Genomic DNA, 19714 nt, shown 5'->3' on the forward strand with positions numbered 1-19714 from the left:
TAGCGTGTTTCATTTTGTTTCATATTGTCTCGCCACCATGCTAGTGGATCTGCCGTAGAGTCAATTGGTTGATCTTGGAGATAGCGGGTTAACTCCGTTTCAGCGCGCGCTCTGATCGGTAAAGGGGCAGAGATTTCAGACCTCCGTTTATTAAGGAGATCTGTCACAAAACTCATCATCCGAGCCAAAGTTTTTTTTAGCAAATTTCAAAGCCGCACCCGCCCGCCATCCGCTGATTGTTTTGCGGTCTATGCTTTGCTGATGCGAGCCGCAAAAAAAAAAAAAAGCAATTGTCTGTTCTGGAAAGGATGCAGCAAAAACATTTAATGCTAGAGTATGAGGCATAGGCCTACGCTGAATTTCATTTACAATGAGATGCGCTCTAGTTCACAGTGCTTCCATGTCACGGTTATCATTGTCTGCTATATTTGCTTTTTATTTATTAAAATACATGCAATTGGTTGATGAAACATCTATTAAAATTAAGATAAAATTTGTTCAAAACGAAATTCGTTTTTAAGAAAGGTTTTCTACAAAGCAAAATTTAATGAAGTGGTAAATATCATGTCTGACGATTTACAAAACTTCATTAAGTGGTAAAAACCATGTCTCCCGATATATTGCGCATCTGATGATCCTATCTAAAAAATGAAAATAATTTTTGATAAAAAATGTTTGTAAAAAATATTTTAGTGACACGGTTTTGGCGGTTATAAAGTTCTAATGACGGTGTTCAACTCACGGTTATATACTAACCGTCACACCCCTAACACTGACATGGTAATGCTAGACAGATACTTTGTTTGCACAGTCCTACCGTAATTTTGTCACTCCTAGACGTACGTCTGGCGTCAGGGGGGAAACGTTTACCTCGATGAAGGAAAGTCATTGTCTCACCAGGCTATGTTTATTTACTTTACCTCACGGTGTTATTCGGCTATCCAGTGCTGAGCTTCGATGAAACTTTACGAGACCGGCGAGATGCTTCCACAGGGCGGGAGATACGCGGCGTGATTGACAGCTTTGACACCAAATGGATATACGTGAAAATCAGATGACATGATTTCACAACTTTTCATTGGCCATTTAGATATGTGAAGCATACTGTATACGGAAATGAACCTGGACATTCAATCCGTCAAAAAATCTCAAAATCGGCAAAATGGACATACGTGGTTTTCATCGGACAGCGACGATATATATGTATGTATATGTTAATATTTTATTGAAACCATTGATGTCCCTCTTTGCAGAACTCAAACTAACTGGAGTTAAGGACACAGAAGTCTGCTTGTGTGAGGAGGTGGTTTTCTCATCTTCTTTGGAAGAGAGGGAAAGATCATTTAAGGCAAGTAAACTTCATAATTTCATGTTATCAGCTGTTGTTGTGTTTTACTAAGAGTAAAATAATATTTGTTTTTGTAGATGTTAAAAGCAAGAGACATGGGAGAGCATCATTCCTTTGAGATTTTATGTAAGTTATTTTTAGAAAATAAATGTTTCTGTTGTCTCCTGCCAGTTTACTTCACATTTTGATGCAACAACAGTGTGATTACGTGCTCATTTCATTAAGCCCATTGATGTCTGTGTTTTTTATTGCAGAAATCAAACCAAGTTTGGAGTTGTCTTGTCTGATTTGGAGAGTCATTATTCTTGGTCTTCGCTCTTAGAGGTAAAGTTCACACAAAAAATAATTTACTTGCCCTCAAGTCATTCCAAACCTATAAGACTTTTGTCTGTCTTTACAACATAAATTAATATATTTTTAGTTTTCTCATAATATTTGTTAATCCATTTATAGTTTAGATAATCAGTATTTTCAAGCTTCATAAATATAGAGTTATTGTAGAAGTAAATTCTGATATTTATATATGAATACATCTTAAATTATATGATAGCAAACATGTATGTTCAAAATAAAATACTGCTCTCCCAGACCAGCAATGGAGGACACAAAAAGAGAATATTAAATATATTCATATTTTTTCCAAAAAATGAGCAGAGTTTGTATGAGTCTGGAAAAACATGGGGAGAGTAAATTATGAACATTTTATTTATTTGTTGAACTAACAGTTTGAAGAGCAGCCCTCCACGTACATGAACATTTGTGAGGTATGTGAATGTCATGACTGTTTTAATGTTTCAGTTAAGAAGCTTTCTGAAAGCGATATTTATTCAAACAATATCACCTGTCCTCACACTAGTGCTGCCATTATAGCATTCTGGAGCGCTGTGGTGGACTGAGACATTAAACAACAACACAAAGTGTTGAAACTTTAAAACCGATTATTTACCTATCCTTACGGATGTGAATACACCTCTACCTGAAAATGGATAGTTTAATTAAATGTTTAATTTTTTTAAATGTGTTTCTCTTAGGCCACTGATGAAGAACAGGCGGTGACTGGATGAATCCTGGTGAGAGAGGAGAATCTTCTTTCCCCTAAACTGATGCAGCGGTGGTTTTAAAGGAGGACGCTGCTCTGGATGATGTAGAAGATGTCACATGCTGTGCTGATGGGGTTTCTTCATGACTACATCAGTTATGCTAAAGAGATCATGAAAATTGACCGTGATGCATGATCTGTATTCATGGACTATGAAACAAACTGTAAGTGTATAATTTGTAAAAAAAAAAAAAAAGTTAAATGCTTTTTCTGTGTTGTTTAGTAGAAGAGTTTACACTGTCATTCATACACCTGCTCACATTCTTTCACACACACACACACACACACGCGTCTGTTAAATGTTATAATATCAAAGTTAATGTTGTGATTTATTTGTGTACTGTCATGCCAGAATAGTTGGAAAAAAACCTAATTCAGTTATATTCATCAAATGTTCAATGCTTTATGAACTCTGTAGCTGTTAATGCCATCCTTTTCTGCATTTCTTCTAACATGTTACTTTTTGACTTTTCTCTTGTTTTTAATAAATATTTTCCTTTTGATAATTATTATTTGTGTGTAAAAGTGATATTTAAAATGAACAACATTTGTAGGTTTAATGCCTAGCTCAATTTGGGTTAATTTTAACGTAGAAATGCATTGTTTCCCCACATGGCTACACTGCGAGTTTATTTTCTGCCAGCAGGAGGCGCTAAGAGCGGGAGAGGTAGGTTTTTCCGGTAACGGCTGCAGAGCGGTGCTGAGCTCACAAACGCTGCCTTATCAAGCACATGCGAAATGATATCGAACATTTTCTAAATACAGTAGTTTTCCTTCTGAAATACAGTGATAAAAAACACCCGCTCTGGTTTTTGAAACCCTGCAATATAGTCATTTTAAACCATAAAAAATGGCAACCCAGCAGGCTGGGTTAAATATGATAACCCAACTGGTTGGGTTAAAATAACCCAGCGCTGGGTTCGTCCCTTTTTGACCCAGCGCTGGGTTGTCAAAATAACCCAAATTGGGTTGTTTTCAACCCAGCAGTTTTTAGAGTGTAGATTCAGAGAAATTGAGAGCTATCGGGTGGTGAAACCTGTGTCGAACTGAAATGAACTGCACCTTGTGCTGCATATCGGGTCCGGCTGTCATATTTCATTAGGACAGTTACTATGGAGACAATACTTCTAGGTCAGGTAAATGATTAGCCGTGGGCTGGGAGACAGAGTGCTCCCGTTTGTGCCATTACAGGGTTCTTGTGTAGACATTTTCGCATGTGATATACGGTGCCCATTTAGGAAAGCATATTCATTTAGGACTGTAAGCGTGAGCAATGATCCTTTAAGAAAGCAATTGTGCAGTAATGAATCTGTGACCTTGTTCACTCTATTTACCTTACAATGCAGTCTGAGGAGGTCTGTCTGTGTTTAAATCACAGACAACTTATTCTAGATGACAGATAAACATGGCTTGCAGTGGGTGGAGAGATCGCCTCCGTCATAACAACATGAACTAAATACCGGTCACGGGAGAACAAGTGCATATTTAGGATTATGCAAATATATATGCACTTACTTTCCCTTTTTCTGTTTCCTCCTCATCTGTAGCCATATCCTACGGACATTACCGGCCAGCTCAACCTGTCAGACCCCTCTGTGAGCACAGTGGTGTGAAAGTGGAGAGAGAAAGAGAATTTGACAGGCAGAAAGAGAGAGACTGGAAAAGCTTGAGACAACACCTTCAGCACCGTCATTTGAGCAAAATCCACCCCGTCTCAGCATATGCACACTGGATATGAAACTTTAATGGACACACTGTGCCAAATTCAACCACACTGGAGCAAATTCACACTGCCACACAGCTTCACTTTTTACAATTTTTTGCATTTATCTAAAATGTAAATATATATATTCCGATTTCTGTGTCTCCACATTAGGTCATCATTCAGTCTTAACAAAAAAAAATAATACTGAACAGTTTTTCACTTTTATGATTCAGACATAATTATGTTACATACAGTACATATGTATAATATGTCTTTCTACCTCCACCTAAGATATATGTAGCTTATCTCAACACTTTGGTAGTGTTTTGATGTTTTCCCATTTGAAAAGAGCAAACACAGAACTTACCTTTGACTTCTTTGTATATTTAGATTCGAAAAAGTAGGTTAGGGTAGAAATTGTTTAGCTATGAATACTACTGTAGGCGAAAGTTTGGCGCATTTTGATCATCGTTGCACTTGGCTGTACACTTTTGTTTCTTAATATGTGATTCTCTCCCTTCACTGCCATTTTCAGAACACTCTCCTGAAGTTATCCAGGTTGCTTTGGACACATACTGTGGATCTTTTTTCACTACTTTATTTATTTATGTTTTTAATATTTTGTACACAATTTTTAACGAGAATTATCTGAATATCAGCATATTATATGGGGTCTATCCTGCCAGGGGCTAAATGTAGCAGATCCAACCGTGTTTTATTATAAAAGTTTAAAGACAAACCTTCAAATGAACGAAAGGAACCCGCTTATGAAAAAATGTGGCGTAGATGTAATGAAGCAGATATTATTACAGGATTTTTGAGCTTAATTTTGAACCTTGCTTGAAATTCCCTGCAATAATTCCTGTATCATTGTGTTAGCTGGTAGCTAGTATCTTTTAGCTACCACACTGGGGAACTTTCCTCATATATATGATATATATGTATATATATATATATATCATCATGTCATTATAATATATTATATTTTGTCTGTGTGGAATAATAACACTAGATGCTATTTCCATCGTTTGTTCCAAGCTTTTGCTCTGTGGACTAGTTAAATGGTTATCAGCAAAAGTGGTAATTTATATTATGAGTCAGTCGTCTTTTTCTGTGGGCTTTTAAAAGTATACTGACCAATAACAGGCGTATTTAGATCACTGTATAGATCGTTTGTCTCAAACAATCAATCCGAGGGCTTTGCTAACTGTTGTGAGAAGATTAGAATGTGAACTATGTGTACTGTAACAGTAAGTTATGAAACCGTTTTATAAGATGAACACACGAATATGAGAACAATATATGTTTTAGATTAAAATTGAGAGTTTTTATAGAAAACCATTAGATTCATGGTTCAGGGTTTGGTGGTCTTTGCCTAAAAATATTATGCTGGGTTGTGTTCAGCAAGTGTCTGAAGTCCAGTTTTACTGTGAACATGACTGTGGACTGCTTTGTGAAATTCATTATGAAGTGTGTAACACGTTAAGCAGATACACAAATTCTCTATGGATTCATAATCAATCCTTCATAGAAAAATATATGCTGCCATATCAACTGCTGTGTCCATCAAGCTAATATTTGAACATATAATTGAAATCTGTGTGGCGGAAACCCACGATGGTGGCAGGGTATTAATAAAAGTGTGCAGCCTGAAGTACTTGTGAGGCTCAAGAGGAAGCACATCTTTGACAAACAAAGCAATGTAACCCATTCACTGTTGTATGCAAACATGCATTATTTCTAAGGCTTTAAAATATTGCAAGGCCATTTAAATCTGCTTTCACCATATTTCTTGACTACCAAATGTGCTTTTGATGACTATTCCAATACTGTTTGTGTAAAAAAAAAAAAGAAAAACTCCAGAATTAAATTCAAACAAAGATATATGTTTAAAAATGTATAACTGTTATACTCCAGTGTGCCAATAAAATATATATCAAATGAAAAAAAAAGAAACCTGGATTGAATAACTTTATGCTCACTGTTCTCTCTCTGCCCTACTTTTTGTTAGAAACATTAAAGTTTCAGAAAATCAATATCTTCATAATTATTTAATAAAAGAGCACTAGAAGTGGTAGGCGAGTGTTTGAGAAACACGGAAAATCAGATATGAGGATTCACTACAAGATTAAGAGCAAAGGTCAGCTGGCTGTCTTCTGTAATTAACTATGAAATTTCACATTGAATGCCCTATTAAAAAAAATATTATTATTATTTGTGAGTGCACTACTGAATATTTGGTTAAATACCAAGCGCATATTTTATTAACATTACTGTTTTTGATGTGAATATTTTCTATGTGCAGTATGTTTTATGTATTACATATAATATTTCAATGGGTTTACCAGCATGAACAAAATTCATCACTCAGAACGCAGTACATTCAGTCACTTTCAATATTCAAAAAGATATGACATATGCCACAATAATGTTTATCATCAGTATCTTGTCACCACTTTGGTCTCATGGGGATATTGCACAGTGTGAGAGCATGCACAGACATTTGTTTCACTGTCACGATCAAGGCAAAAAACAACAACTGACTAAATCTATTTTAATCTTCTGAAATATGTGGAAGCAGTTGTGAGTTTTCTTACAGTAGGTGCAAATAATGTACTGTGGGAAATATTCATTCGTATCTACTGTCACAGTCTGATGGATGGAAAGTATAATTTTTAAAACCACTGAAATATAATTATCATTGCACAATCCGCCTCTCACATTAAACAGACATGGTCACAATCTGGTGTGGAGAAGGTGCTGTGCCAAGACAGGAGAGGAGGAGCTGTTCTGAATCTGTTTGCTTTGACATTCTGAGCAGAAGTAATCCAAACAGGAGTTCAGTGAATGGACAAACCCTGGGGCATCTTGCAACCTGATGCTTGTTTGTCTTCTTAAGCTAGCAGTCCTACTGCTTCTACATCAACTGGCGAGGTAGGCTTTTATTGGCGTTTATATTGCATTTGTGCTGTTTTATCGTTGCCATCGTAGACGAACCAGCGTACTTACCTCTCACCAGAATCTAGTTAATGTGGTATTTCAGTAAACTGGGGCATTTTTGATGCACCCCTGAGTCAAAAAAAAAAAAAGCCATAATAAATGTCTAGTTTATTTTTAAATATAATATATTCTATCCAGAGTCTATTTCAGGTCATTTGTTGGTTAAAAACTTGATCAAAATATGCTGGCATACAAGGATTGGATTTATTACCCAGTCAGTATAAGATATTTATATGCATTTCAAAGTAAGGAAAAGTAAAGCCTGTCAAGCTACAAATGAATCATTGAATCATGAATTATTTGAAGCAGTTAAACTACATTCAAGCCACTGTATCAAAACAGTAGTTCGCTACACTACAAGCTACAAACAAAAAGAAGCTAACTACATTAAAGGGGAATGTTTTTATAAATAAAAAAAATATATATATAAAAAAAAATACAATGATAAAATGTCTAACTTAATCAGAGCCATAAAGACAATTTTTAGAATGATAGTAGTAAACTTGAACAGGTAGGCCTAAATTCATACTGAATAACTGCAACAAAAACACCCAGATTTACATAACCATTCTGCAATTATTGTATTGTCAATTTAAAGGGTTAGTTCACCCAAAAATTTAAATTCTGTCATTGATTACTCACCCTCTTGTCATTTCAAACCACTAAGACATTGATCTTCGGAACACAAAATAAGAAATCTGAGAGCTCTCTGCCCCTCCATAGACAGCAAGGATACGGTCACGATCGAGGTACAGAAACATATCAAGAACATCAGTAAAGTACTCCATGTGGCATCAGGGGTTCAACCGTAAGTTTACAAAGCAGCGAGAATAGTTTTTGTGCACAAAGAAAACAATAATAACATAAATTATTCAACAATTCTTCTCCTCAAGTTACAGTCTTCCTCCATTTTGGAGAGTACCCCTGAACGTAATCAATGTAATCAGTGCTATTCACGTTCAGGATAAAGCGTGCACAATGCTGAATGTAAGGATGATTAAGTATTTTACATTCTGGGGTAGGCCTATTCTCCAAAATGGCAGAAAACGGTAACTCAGGGAAAAGAAGTGTTGTAAAATAACATATTGCTATTATTTTCTTTGCACACAAAAATTATTCTTGCTGCTTCGTATACTGGTTGAACCCTGACGCCACATGGACTATTTTACTGATATCCTTGCTACATTTCTGTGCCTTGATCATGGTAGTATCCTATTTATGAAGGGTCCAAGAGCTCTCAGGTTTCATCGAAAAATATCTTAATTTGTGTCAAAGATGAATGAAGGCCTTACGGGTATAAAACAACATGAGGGTGAGTAATCAATGACAGAATTATCGTCGTTCTAAAACTGTAATTTAATATGGAGGTTAGCATTGGTTTTTACACTGGGGTTATGAAACCATACTTTGGAAAAACAACACTATTAAAAAAAATAATAAAAAAAGAACTTTCACATTACTGAAAATGTAGTTAATTTATACCCTAACACTCATGAATTCTATATCTGAAAATATTGTTTACATACATAAGCCCTAGCCACACCTGTGCATCATGAACTACAATATTCATCTGATCTCTGCTGCCCTACCGCTTGTTTTTCCCACAACAGGCAGCTTGGAAGAATCTCTGAGTACTCCCCGTACAATGAGCACAGCACAAACAAAAGATATCGTGGTGTCTCTGTATCCACATCAGCGCCCAGGATCTGTGCTGAAGAGATCTCTGTGGCGGTACACACATCTCACTGACGAGGGCTGGCAGAACGGATGCTTCCTGGACAAACAGCGCCTTCTGCTGGGCAGCCTGGTACTGCTGGCCCTGTGTGGCATGGTGCTGCTTCTGTTGTGGAACTACCAGTGCTTCATTGTTAACCACATGTGCCAGGACCCAGAGCATAGTTCGGAGTATGTGCTGTTTGATATGGATCAGCAAATGCTTTCTTCATATGGCCAAGCCTGAAGCTGTGATGCTGTATAAAGCAGCTTATAAAGACTGTTCCAAAGGGCACACAGAGACTGAGGTTGGGGGGAGAGAAACAGGGTTTATAAAATGCACAGAGCCCTATATCTACTTTTGAGATATTCATTTTATCTTTAACCTGACACACAAACACACACACGCACACGCACACACACACACACACACACACACACACACACACACATATATATATATATATATATATATATAGGCTGCAGTAATGTATAGTGAATCATTAGTAGCACTTGTAGACATATGAATATAAATTGGAATGTAAATAGTTGTTGAATTATAATAGCTCTGTTCAATGATTCATATTGTCTGTGGTTATAATTTGTGTTTACATCGCATAAGGCATGCACTTAAATTTTAAATAAATCCTCCTGGCACACAAGCAGTCATTTTCTATGACATATATATGCATCTACTCATGGTTTCCGATACATTTTCTGCACTGCAGTATGAGCGAAGTGCAACAATGGTCATGTTACACACCTTTGATGTTTTTGCAATTTGTTTACAATCCTGGTGACTTTTTTTTTTTTTTTTTGCAGAATCCAGAGATAAGCGTTTTCTTGTTTGACGCAACACAACCTGCCATGTAGCCCAGTTTCAGCACTTCACAGACATCTGCACTTCAGACAGCGTAAACCACACATTCAAAAAATGAAAAAACAAAAACAGAAGCCATTGTAGCTTTCATCAAAGCATGAACTTTATACAATGCACAGCTTCCAAGTATGAGTGCAAATGGCTGTCAGACACAAAATGCAGTGAGGTTTTTGTGATAAAAGTTGACAAAATAGACTAGTGGGGGCAGTTGTCACAGGCGTGTTTTCACAAGGGTTATATCTCAGTAAATAAAAGTTAGATTTAGAAGTTTGTGTGTGTGTGTGCTCTTTTAAGAAGCAGTTTACAAATGGAGATCAAAATGTTCTATAAATAGCTACTTGATTTTCTCTGAAATTTTGTTAATCTTCTTCACCACTCAAAATGTGAAGGAATATAAGCTGCATGTAGAATAATTCTGTGAATTTTGTCTTCCTAAGTAAAATTATAATATTATAATCATATAATCAACCACACTAGTATACTGTACATTTACAGAATTCAACTATATAATAAAGGTGGATTTTAAATCAGTGAGTATGTGTCTTTTAAGATACTTTGTCAGGTTGGAGGAAACTGTCACGTGTGTTTTAAATGCTATTTAATTTCGCACAATAAGTTATTTCTAAAATGAATCGCGCAAACAAAGATGCACAATTATTTGATAGGACTATTTTAGTAAGCTACATTTCTGTGCTTCGTTTTAATAGCCTTAAAACCACATTGGCGACATGCTATTAGGGAATGCTGTCACAAAAGTAAACGTGTGTTGACCGATCTGAATATTTTGCCCTGGGCAGTAACTATTTAATGTTTCATAGCTTTCATAATCACAGTAGACTATATGATTTATTGGACTACACAATCTAACAGCGAGAACCTGTTGCGCCACGGACACATGACGAGCAACAATAATGTTAGTGCCATGCCCACTTGGGTTTGCCGCCTGTATTTCACACGTCACAATACCTGACTTGCCAACGAATGTCGTCGCAGACGCAGTCATTTGTCTTGTGCGGATCGCGTCGCTTAGATGGTGTCCATGGGTAACCAACAGCAATGCCGGATCATTACCGCTACTGCGGCTCTGTTTCTGGCAGTCTGTGGCATTCTCCTGCTCGTCGTACCCACGGAAGACCTCAAAGAGCCCCCAGAGTTTATGGTAATAATATTTTTTCTCATTCGTGACACACACCGGCTACAAACTCGAAAGAGGCGAAGGGAACATTTCAAATTGCCGCGACGTTACACTGCGCGCGTTATAAGAGCTTGTGAACAAATAAGCAGCTTATCTGTATAATATCGACCAGTTTCCGGTAGAGCAGAGATAATAACGAGCGCTTCCTCTGCATGTTTCACCTGCCTTGTCTTGCTCAAGGTGCCTCAGAAGGCTCTCTAGTTTGGACCACCAGAGAAACCATGGAGAGTCTCTCAGATTGAAAACGGCAACGGTTATAATAAAGACCTTTTGGGTGATTTTTCCCTCTTACAATATAGCTATAATATACAATATATAATTGTGACCTTGGACCACAAAACCAGCCATAAGTAACATAGGTAGCTACATTAGAAATAGCCAACAATATGTTACATACATTGAATTGGTCAAAATGATATTTTTATTTTATGCCAAAAATCATCAGTATATTAAGTGGTCCTAAAGATCATGTTTCATGAAGATATTTTGTACATTCCCTACAATAAATATATCAAAACTTAATTTTTGATTAGTAATATGCATCACTAAGAACTTGTATAATGATGGTGTATAAAAAAAAAAAAAAACAAAGACCTTTTTATGACTAGTTTTTTGGGGCAGGTTCACATTTCAAGATATAAAAGTAAATAAATAAAAGAGTTAATCACCAGAGTTAATGTGGATAACTTTTAAACCATTGTGAGAGGAGAAACTGATTTTGGTAACTTATGATGTGTGATTTGGTGACCAGTGATCTATAATGGATCCGTGTTGGTCACCCTGCTGAATATCTGCAGTTGCTCACATCAAAACAATATGCTTTATGAGATACTAAATAAATACATTTCATCACCACCCGTGTAAATTTTTGGTAGCATTTAAGCTGTTTTGTGTGTGAAATAGTGAGGGGTAAAGGATTTCGGTAACCTATAATGCTGCCTTCTCAGGTTTAATGACCTTGCTGTGTATCTGCAGTTTGTCACATCAGGCCGAAATGCTTTCAGAGGAATGAAACAGAGGAGACGTTACCTGAATGTAGGTTTAGACTAACATCAAGGCCACAATGAAATAGAGAAGGAGGTTCAGTTAACTTGCTGTATATCTGCAGCTGCTCATTTCAGAGCAATATGCTTTCTGGGATATAAATAAAGACATTTAGACATCACAGTTATATGAATATCCATAACAGTAAAGTTGTTGTGTGAAAAAAGGGGAGATAGGTCAGGGTTTTTTTTATTTTTATTTTTATTTTTTTTTATTTTTTTTGCACAATACTACCACTTTCCTAAATTAACTGTAGTGGAACAACTGAATAAAATCACAAAATTAACCAAATATCAGTTGTTTAAATTTAAGCGTATTAAAAATTGGTTTAATTCACTTTTTAAAAAGACAAAAACAAAATAGTTCATAGTCGTCCAGTTTGGTGTATGCCATTTCAGAAAGGCATGGCAGGCTGGTTTGTGGAACATCATCTATGTCAGCTCAGAGCTAATGATCATAAATCTGACATGGTTCATGTTAGCTTATAATAGAGTACAATTTAATGATCATAATCCATCAGGACAGCCTTAAACGTGTCACAGTGCTTAAAATAGACCCTCACAAATAATGAAATACATCTTTACATACTTTTTGTAAATGACCACCCAGTTATCATTTAAACACAACAATAAAAGCTTAGTGCAGATGATTTGTAATTTTATAGAATCTTATGTTTAATAAAATCATTCCTAATAGATGTTCTTGTCAGTTAGATATTGAAGTTAGTTTCATTTCTATTTAATGTTGTCATACAAATAATAAAGTGTTCAGAATGACAAAAACTGTTACAATAATAATATTTCATGACAAATATTAACCATTAGTTGCCTTTGCCTGCATGACCATGCAATGTAATTATACCTGATGGCCAACTTGCCAAACTAAATATTTTTTTTTTTTAAATCTGATAGTAGCAGTTGAGCTATATTTCTCCAGCTGCACTCTCTTTTTGATTTACAGTCTTATGCACATAAAAGCTCTTGGTCATATTGGCTGGATCTCATTGTTTGTATTTCCAAGCAGTTTTAATTCAATACTTTAATCCCTTTTCCTTCTTAGAAACATGACCGTGAGTCATTGTGCTTTTGAAGATCTGGGAATTGTGCATATAGTATTTGTTCCAATATTTTCCTCGTACACACCCATTACTGTTAGATTACTTAACTGTCCTTCGTCATATTTTGACAATTCGGTTTAGCTCCAGGGTAACATCATTTCTTGAATCCTATGTACACAGATGGCTGATGGCACAATCTAAGCAGAGTCACATTGACATAGAAAGGCAAACTTGAACATGTTTTGAGTCGCCTATTGAACTTAAGAGCTGCTAGACACCGTTATTATACTAAGCTAAAATGGCTGTATGCAAACTGTAGGCAAAGTCTGGAAGGCAAGATATATGTACTTTGAAGAGATTATCATGGTTTGCATGAAATGAATAAAGTTCAGGCAGCGTCTTGCCCCAAAATACACAATCCTTTGGGAAGCATGTACTGCAGGTGTGTGCGTTAAAAGGAAGGGATGAAAACAAAAGTCTGTGGCATATGTAAATGAGGCTTGTTATTTCTTGATCTTTAGGTTGTTTTATAATCATTGAGCAAATATTTAACACTACTTCAAAGAAACATTTAAGTAAATTATATTTGCAAAAGAGGTGAGTCATGTTCACTTGAATAATCAGCATTGCATTATGAATTGTCTAATAAATGAGTTTTTAAAGCAACAAGATGCATCTAGTAGAGTTGTAAACTGGACAGGTTAATTAATTAGAAAACTTCAAGTATTAGCTGCATCTAATATGTTTACATTTATCAACCGTAAGTTACAAATTCATATTCTAACCGAAGAGGAGATTTTTCAGTAAAAGCTAATGTAGTTCTCACATGTCTTATTCTCAAATACACACCCTGTTTTTAACAGCATGAGACTTTACATGAAATTACCTGGAGCTGGTTACACCCGCTATGTGCAAGTTATCACACACTACTAAATATTTAAGTTTTGCACCATTAAACTTAGTTGAAGTGTGACTCTGCGTAGAATCCATCATCCAGGAGTGAAGTCTGGAATAAAATGGCAAACTGATCAATCAATTATCAATAAACTCATGTCAGATTTCAATCATGTCATTTAGTCCATGTTTCAATAATAAAAAAAAGACAAATTTTCAGATTTTTTAGAAAATTAAAAATAACCTTTTTTTTTTTAAATATATTCAAATCTGAATTTTCAGCAGCCATTACTCCAGTTTTCATAAATCCTTAATAATTTGTTTTCCCCAATATGCTGATTTGGTGGTCAAGAAACGTTTCTTATTATTGTCAATGTTGTGCTGTTTTTTTTTTGTTTTGTTTTTTTTAAGCTGTGATGCATGTTTTTCAGGAGTTTTTGTTGAATACAAAGCTCAAAGGAACAGCATTTATTTGAAATAGAAACCATTGGGGTACCATTATAAATGTTTTATTGTCACTTTTGAATTTAATGTGTTCTTTTTTGCTGGATAAAAGCATTTGCATGAAAGCAAATTCAAGGTGTATATTTTGGCAGTGTGTCTGTGTATGCATGTCTCCCCTTGCAACCAAATTCTTGTCACCACAGGTTTTAGCCTCCTCAGCCTCTTTTTTATGCTGTTGTGTTTGTTCTCAGTATGGAATCGTCCTGGACGCTGGATCCTCTCATACGTCTATGTTTATCTACAAATGGCCAGCTGACAAGCAGAACGGTACCGGCGTAGTAAGTCAACACAGCGAGTGTCATGCCAAGGGTGAGTATTTTATGATAAATGGCTTATGATGTTCCTCATTTGAAAGTGTCTTGGATCCAAATATCTGGTATGAGACTAAATGTAAATGTCAGGCAATAAGACTGAAAGAAAAAGAATGGTCCAACAGGGATGTGAGATTGATAAAACCTTGTGCAATACTGTAGCTTAAAATAAATGGTTTTGTCTACATTTATTTCTTTTTTTAGAAACAATTTCCCAAATCTTTGTTTTAAAATGTATCACACTTGTCAAAAGTTACTTACAGAACAGTCATTACAAAATCTAAATGACAACGTCAAATGTTTTAATTCATTATATGAATTGTAGTAAATGAATTCTTGATTTTTGTTCACTGCTTGAACATTTGCATTGAAGTTCATTTGGACTGAGATATGGAATTGTTAAGAAGAGTGCTGAATTGCAACACATTGTTGCCCGTTTCCTTTTTTTCATGGTGGTGCCTTAAGTTTGCCCTTTTAAAATTGCATCACTTTGGTTCAGTCTTCCACTCTTCTTTAGAGATCTGACATTCACAGAATTGGGATCTTGAACTCTTAGTACCCCTCAAATATTGCTGAGTGGCAATGTTCTACGGAAACATCTGGAATAGTCACCTAAAAACATGTCTGGTTGCATTTATGGTAGTCAAGTGTCCGTGGCATTCCAGGCAGTGAAATAAGAACTGATTGTTCTTCCCCATGCAGAGTTCGTAGGTATTAAATGGAATTCTGTTATTCTTTTCAGTTGTCTGATGAACTGACCTCTCTCTCCCTCTCACTTTCTCTAATCAGGAGGTGGGATCTCCAGTTATGCGGGTAACAAAGGAGGAGCAGCCAGTAGTCTTGAGGAATGCATGGAAAAAGCCATGCAGGAGATCCCAAAGTCAAGACACAAACTCACCCCTGTGTATCTCGGAGCCACAGCGGGCATGAGACTACTGCAGTGAGTCAGAAACTCATCGCTTTTTGATTAAAGCTGCTTTTATAACCACATATGACAAATTTATCATTATCCTAAATAACTTACCTCTTATAACTTGCAATACACACTACTGTTTGTTTGGGATCAGTAAAATTGTTATAAAAAAAAAAAACATGAACCCTTTTGATCAGCCAATCTATCAAAATCTATCAGCTAATCTGATGTATAAAATTGGTCTAAAGTGACAGAAGAGTACGGAGTCCCGCACATGACATGCAGGAAAAAATATAAGGCTAAATCGTGTGCACGATTTACTAATTCGTTCCCTCAGTGTACTAAAACATGCACACGATTACTATTGCGTTCCCTCGATTTACTATTGCGTTCACTCGATGTTGCAAAATCGAGGGAACGCAATAGTAAATCGAGGGAACACAATAGTAAATCGAGGGAACGCAATAGTAATCGTGTGCACGTTTCAGTAAATTGGGGGAACGAATTAGTAAATCGTGCGCACAATTTTTTTTTCTTGCATGTCATGTGCGGGGCTCCGTAGAAAAGTTAAAGTTTTACAAATTGTTTAGTTCAATGTAAATTCTGTTCTTTGAATTTCTATCCATCAAATAATCATAAAAAAAGTATACAGAGAGAAAAGAGATTAACAGTGACATTTTTCGAAAAAAAAAAAAAAAAATGCACTCGTGTCCTATCACGCAGTATTTCTAAACCTAAAGAGTCAGATGAGGTTTTGAAGGAAGTGGCAGACAAACTGAAGACCTACCCATTCAGCTTCAAAGGAGCCACCATCTTAAGTGGACAAGAGGAGGGAGCTTATGGATGGGTCACAGTCAACTACCTGCTTGAGAATTACATCAAGGTACAGTATATTGTTAGCCATACTGCATATTTCACAACATCTGAATGTCCTTTACTAAATTTGGTACTGGCCATTACCCTACATTTTTCTCTTTCATGTCTCTAGTATGGTTTTGTGGGTCATTGGCTGTCTCCAGGCAGAGACACCGTTGGTGCTCTAGACTTTGGTGGAGCTTCTACTCAGATCACCTTTGAAACTAAACAGACGGTGGAGAACAAGGACAATCTGATGAAACTGCGGCTGTACGGACGAGACTATCAGATTTACACTCAGAGCTTTCTGTGTTATGGGAGAGACCAGGTGTTATTCAGACTGCTGGCACTTCTGATGAAGGTTAAGTGCAGACCTTTAGTCTAAATGATTAACTGATTTGATCATATTTAGAGTGTATCTTCTGATGTTTTCTCTTTATATCTTATAGACTCAGGGTTCAGACCGCTCCATAGTTCACCCCTGCTATCCTGCAGGTTACAGTGACTCCGTAAAGCTGAGCAGTGTGTTTGATACTCCATGCAATGAAAGACAAACTCATTATAAACCTGAAGATGTCCTGCAAATCAAAGGCACAGGGAACTACGATCAATGCCTGGGAAACGTTTCTCGTCTCTTTTCCTTTAAAAACTGTTCTTATTCCAGATGCTCTTTTGATGGAGTCTTCCAGCCCAACATTACAGGAAACTTTATGGTACGAGTTGCTAGAGAGCTTAATATGGAGCATTTAAACCCTGTGCATTCAGTTGATTTATTTTTCAAATATATTTTATCAACCAACATAACATGCAGTTTATTTCTTCATCTCTTATGCCTTTGGTAACATAATGTCTTTACTGGTTAACATGTAAGCAGTTAAGTGAGACCGCTCTAAGCATTAAAATAAATAATGAATTCCTTTTCTGGACACTCAGAAAAGGAATTCATGATTGCATGTGTTACTATTATGATTATGCAATCTGCCTCTCCATCACCAGTTTTTTCTATCTCTGGCACAGGCATTTTCTGCATTTTTCTACACACATTCCTTTCTTCAGGAAGCAACAAGCATGAGCATCACATCCCAAGAACATTTCGAGGACGCTATCCATGTTGTCTGCAACATGAGCTTTCAGCAGGTACTGCCCCTGAGCTAATTTTGAGCCCTGCTATTCTGAGATGACTTTCCCCATATCTCAGCAACCAACCATTGATTGAGAGTCTCAGGTTCTTAACTTAACAGTACTTTATTTTATATGAAGATGTTGTTTTATATATACACTGTCTTTTTTATGAAGCAGTATTGAATATTTAACTTATTTATTTAGCCAACTTTTATTAAATGACTTTCAGATATTCCTCTCAACTTTCTCTTTCATTTCCTTTGCTCTAGATGACAACTAAGTTTCCGGGTCAGGAAAGCCGTTTGAAGGACTACTGCACAGTCTCTGCCTTTGTGCAGGTGCTCCTGTTCAATGGATATGGCTTTGATTTTCACTCTTTCCCCCACATCTCCTTCCTGAAGAAGGTAGTTAGACCTATTTGCAAAAACTGACACCATTTACCTCCTTAATGCACATTCCCTATTTATAGGCATACAACATTTATTTTTGATATCACCAAACTCTCTAATTCTTCAACCTCTTCCTTCCAAACATTTGTCACATAGAGAGCACTTTTCACTGTCCGGTCAATTTCACATGAATAAAATCAAGTACTATATTTTATTTTATTCTTAATTTAAAAACCGGAGTAAAATAGATTTTTGTGTTGATTTAAAGGAATAGTTCACCAAAAAATACAATTTGCTGTAAATATACTCACCCTCAGGTCATCCTATAATTATTTGGTTTCTTCATCAGAAAAGATTTGAAATCATTTAGCATTGGATCAGTTGCTCACCAATGGATCCTCTGCAGTGAATGGGTGCCATCAGAATGAGATTTGGTAATAAAAGCATGAAGCTTAACACTTCACTGGACATTAATTGATGGATTATTGTAATGCTTTTATTGGCTGTTTGAACTCTCATTCTGATGGTACCCAATCACTACAGAGGATTCGTTGGTGAGCAACTGATGTAGTGCTAGATTCCTCCATTCTTTCTGATGAAGAACCCAACTCATCTACATCTTGGATGGCCTGAGGGTGAGAAATGTTTTGAGGGTGAGTAGTATTTTCATTACATTTTTATTTTTCTGTGATCTTTTCCCTAAAGCTTGGTGAATAAGTAGACCCCTCTTGGTAAAAAAAAGCTGACATGTTGCATTGGTTTGCAGGCGGGAGGTACATCTGTTGGCTGGTCCCTTGGCTACATGCTAAGCTTAAGTAACCTGCTGCCCGCTGAAGATGTTTTACTGAGGAAATCACTGCGCTCCGGCGCCTGGAGTGCTCTGATTGTCCTCTTTTGCTTCCTTCTTATTGTGGCGCTATATTTTTTGTTGCGAGCCATCCGTAAGAAAGACACTGGTAATGTCATTTAATGATTTAATGAAGTTATTTTGCTCCCTATGTACATTATAACGCTTCTGTTTACAGTACATTGAAAACAAGACAGATGCACAAAAGACTTTTTGTATCACATTTCCTCAAACCTATCTCATTTCAATCACCAATTTCTTATCAAGCACATTTTATATAAATGCTCATTTTAGAAGAGACTGTACAACAGGAGACTTAATTTTAGAAGTGTTAAATCTAATTAATCAAGAACATTCATTTCAAGATGTCTGTCTTTTCATAATGTTGAATGTTTGTTATGTATGCTATGCTGTGCCTTAATATCCTATGATGTATTCTTGTTTTGAAACCTTTTTCTAGATTTATTTGTGTGCTATGTTCTGTAAACCAAAGTCAAAAGCACTGAAACATTCAAAATGGAATATCTTGAAAATGTAACTATGCAAATAGAAGAATGTATTTGATTTTGAAATGTATTTGGCTGCTTCTATTTCTGCTGAATCAGGAAAGCTTTTGTAATATTAAATAAGTTTAAGTGTTTACTAATTTTTCTGTACTTTGTAGATATAATAAAACACTGAATGTGTTTGGCCTTTTGTCCTTGTATTGTCCTTGTATTAATGATGCTGATGCACAGATTTTGGTCCAATTAAATGCTCTCAAGAATGAGAATGTCCCTCCACCTAACACCACCCACAGCTAATTATGTTCAAGACTGATGTAACAACAGACTACTGA

The 19714-nt window shown here is 36.1% G+C and overlaps 2 protein-coding genes and 2 long non-coding RNA genes across 7 annotated transcripts in view; all 4 read left to right on the top strand.

The window, feature by feature from the left end:
* Nucleotides 1-5925, top strand: part of grin1b (glutamate receptor, ionotropic, N-methyl D-aspartate 1b) — a 28439-nt gene extending 22514 nt beyond the window's left edge. For all 4 annotated transcript variants that reach the window (XM_052556329.1, XM_052556331.1, XM_052556330.1 and 1 more), the window contains one exon: nt 3995-5925. In XM_052556329.1, coding sequence (XP_052412289.1) covers nt 3995-4060 — 66 coding nt within the window. In that variant the 3' untranslated portion in view covers nt 4061-5925. The remainder of the gene's footprint in view (nt 1-3994) is intronic.
* LOC127957701 (uncharacterized) lies at nt 1424-3988 on the top strand. Its single transcript, XR_008153828.1, has 3 exons — nt 1424-1474; nt 1603-1672; nt 2380-3988. It is a non-coding gene; the product is annotated as an uncharacterized LOC127957701 (long non-coding RNA).
* Nucleotides 5926-6931: 1006 nt separating the features above from the next.
* LOC127957702 (uncharacterized) lies at nt 6932-10274 on the top strand. The gene is made up of 2 exons (XR_008153829.1): nt 6932-7086; nt 8763-10274. It is a non-coding gene; the product is annotated as an uncharacterized LOC127957702 (long non-coding RNA).
* Nucleotides 10275-10695: 421 nt separating this feature from the next.
* On the top strand, nt 10696-19562 carry LOC127957699 (ectonucleoside triphosphate diphosphohydrolase 2-like). The gene is made up of 9 exons (XM_052556334.1): nt 10696-10904; nt 14631-14748; nt 15540-15690; nt 16387-16546; nt 16652-16879; nt 16968-17231; nt 17536-17655; nt 17910-18044; nt 18796-19562. Exons 1-9 carry the CDS (start codon nt 10776-10778, stop codon nt 18997-18999), a joined length of 1509 nt encoding a protein of 502 aa, XP_052412294.1. The 5' UTR covers nt 10696-10775; the 3' UTR covers nt 19000-19562.
* Nucleotides 19563-19714: the final 152 nt, after the last annotated feature.

This window comes from Carassius gibelio, chromosome B5, assembly GCF_023724105.1.
Source record: "Carassius gibelio isolate Cgi1373 ecotype wild population from Czech Republic chromosome B5, carGib1.2-hapl.c, whole genome shotgun sequence".
In the NCBI taxonomy this organism is placed as follows: Eukaryota; Metazoa; Chordata; class Actinopteri; order Cypriniformes; family Cyprinidae; genus Carassius; species Carassius gibelio.

Excerpts from the sequence above, each read along its gene's own strand:
- LOC127957699 (XM_052556334.1), top strand. The coding sequence starts at position 10,776 with ATGGTGTCCATGGGTAACCAACAGCAATGCCGGATCATTACCGCTACT. Across the intron at positions 14,749-15,539 it reads CAGCGAGTGTCATGCCAAGG|GAGGTGGGATCTCCAGTTAT; the intron begins GTGAGTATTTTA and ends TTCTCTAATCAG. Across the intron at positions 16,880-16,967 it reads TGCTGGCACTTCTGATGAAG|ACTCAGGGTTCAGACCGCTC; the intron begins GTTAAGTGCAGA and ends TATATCTTATAG.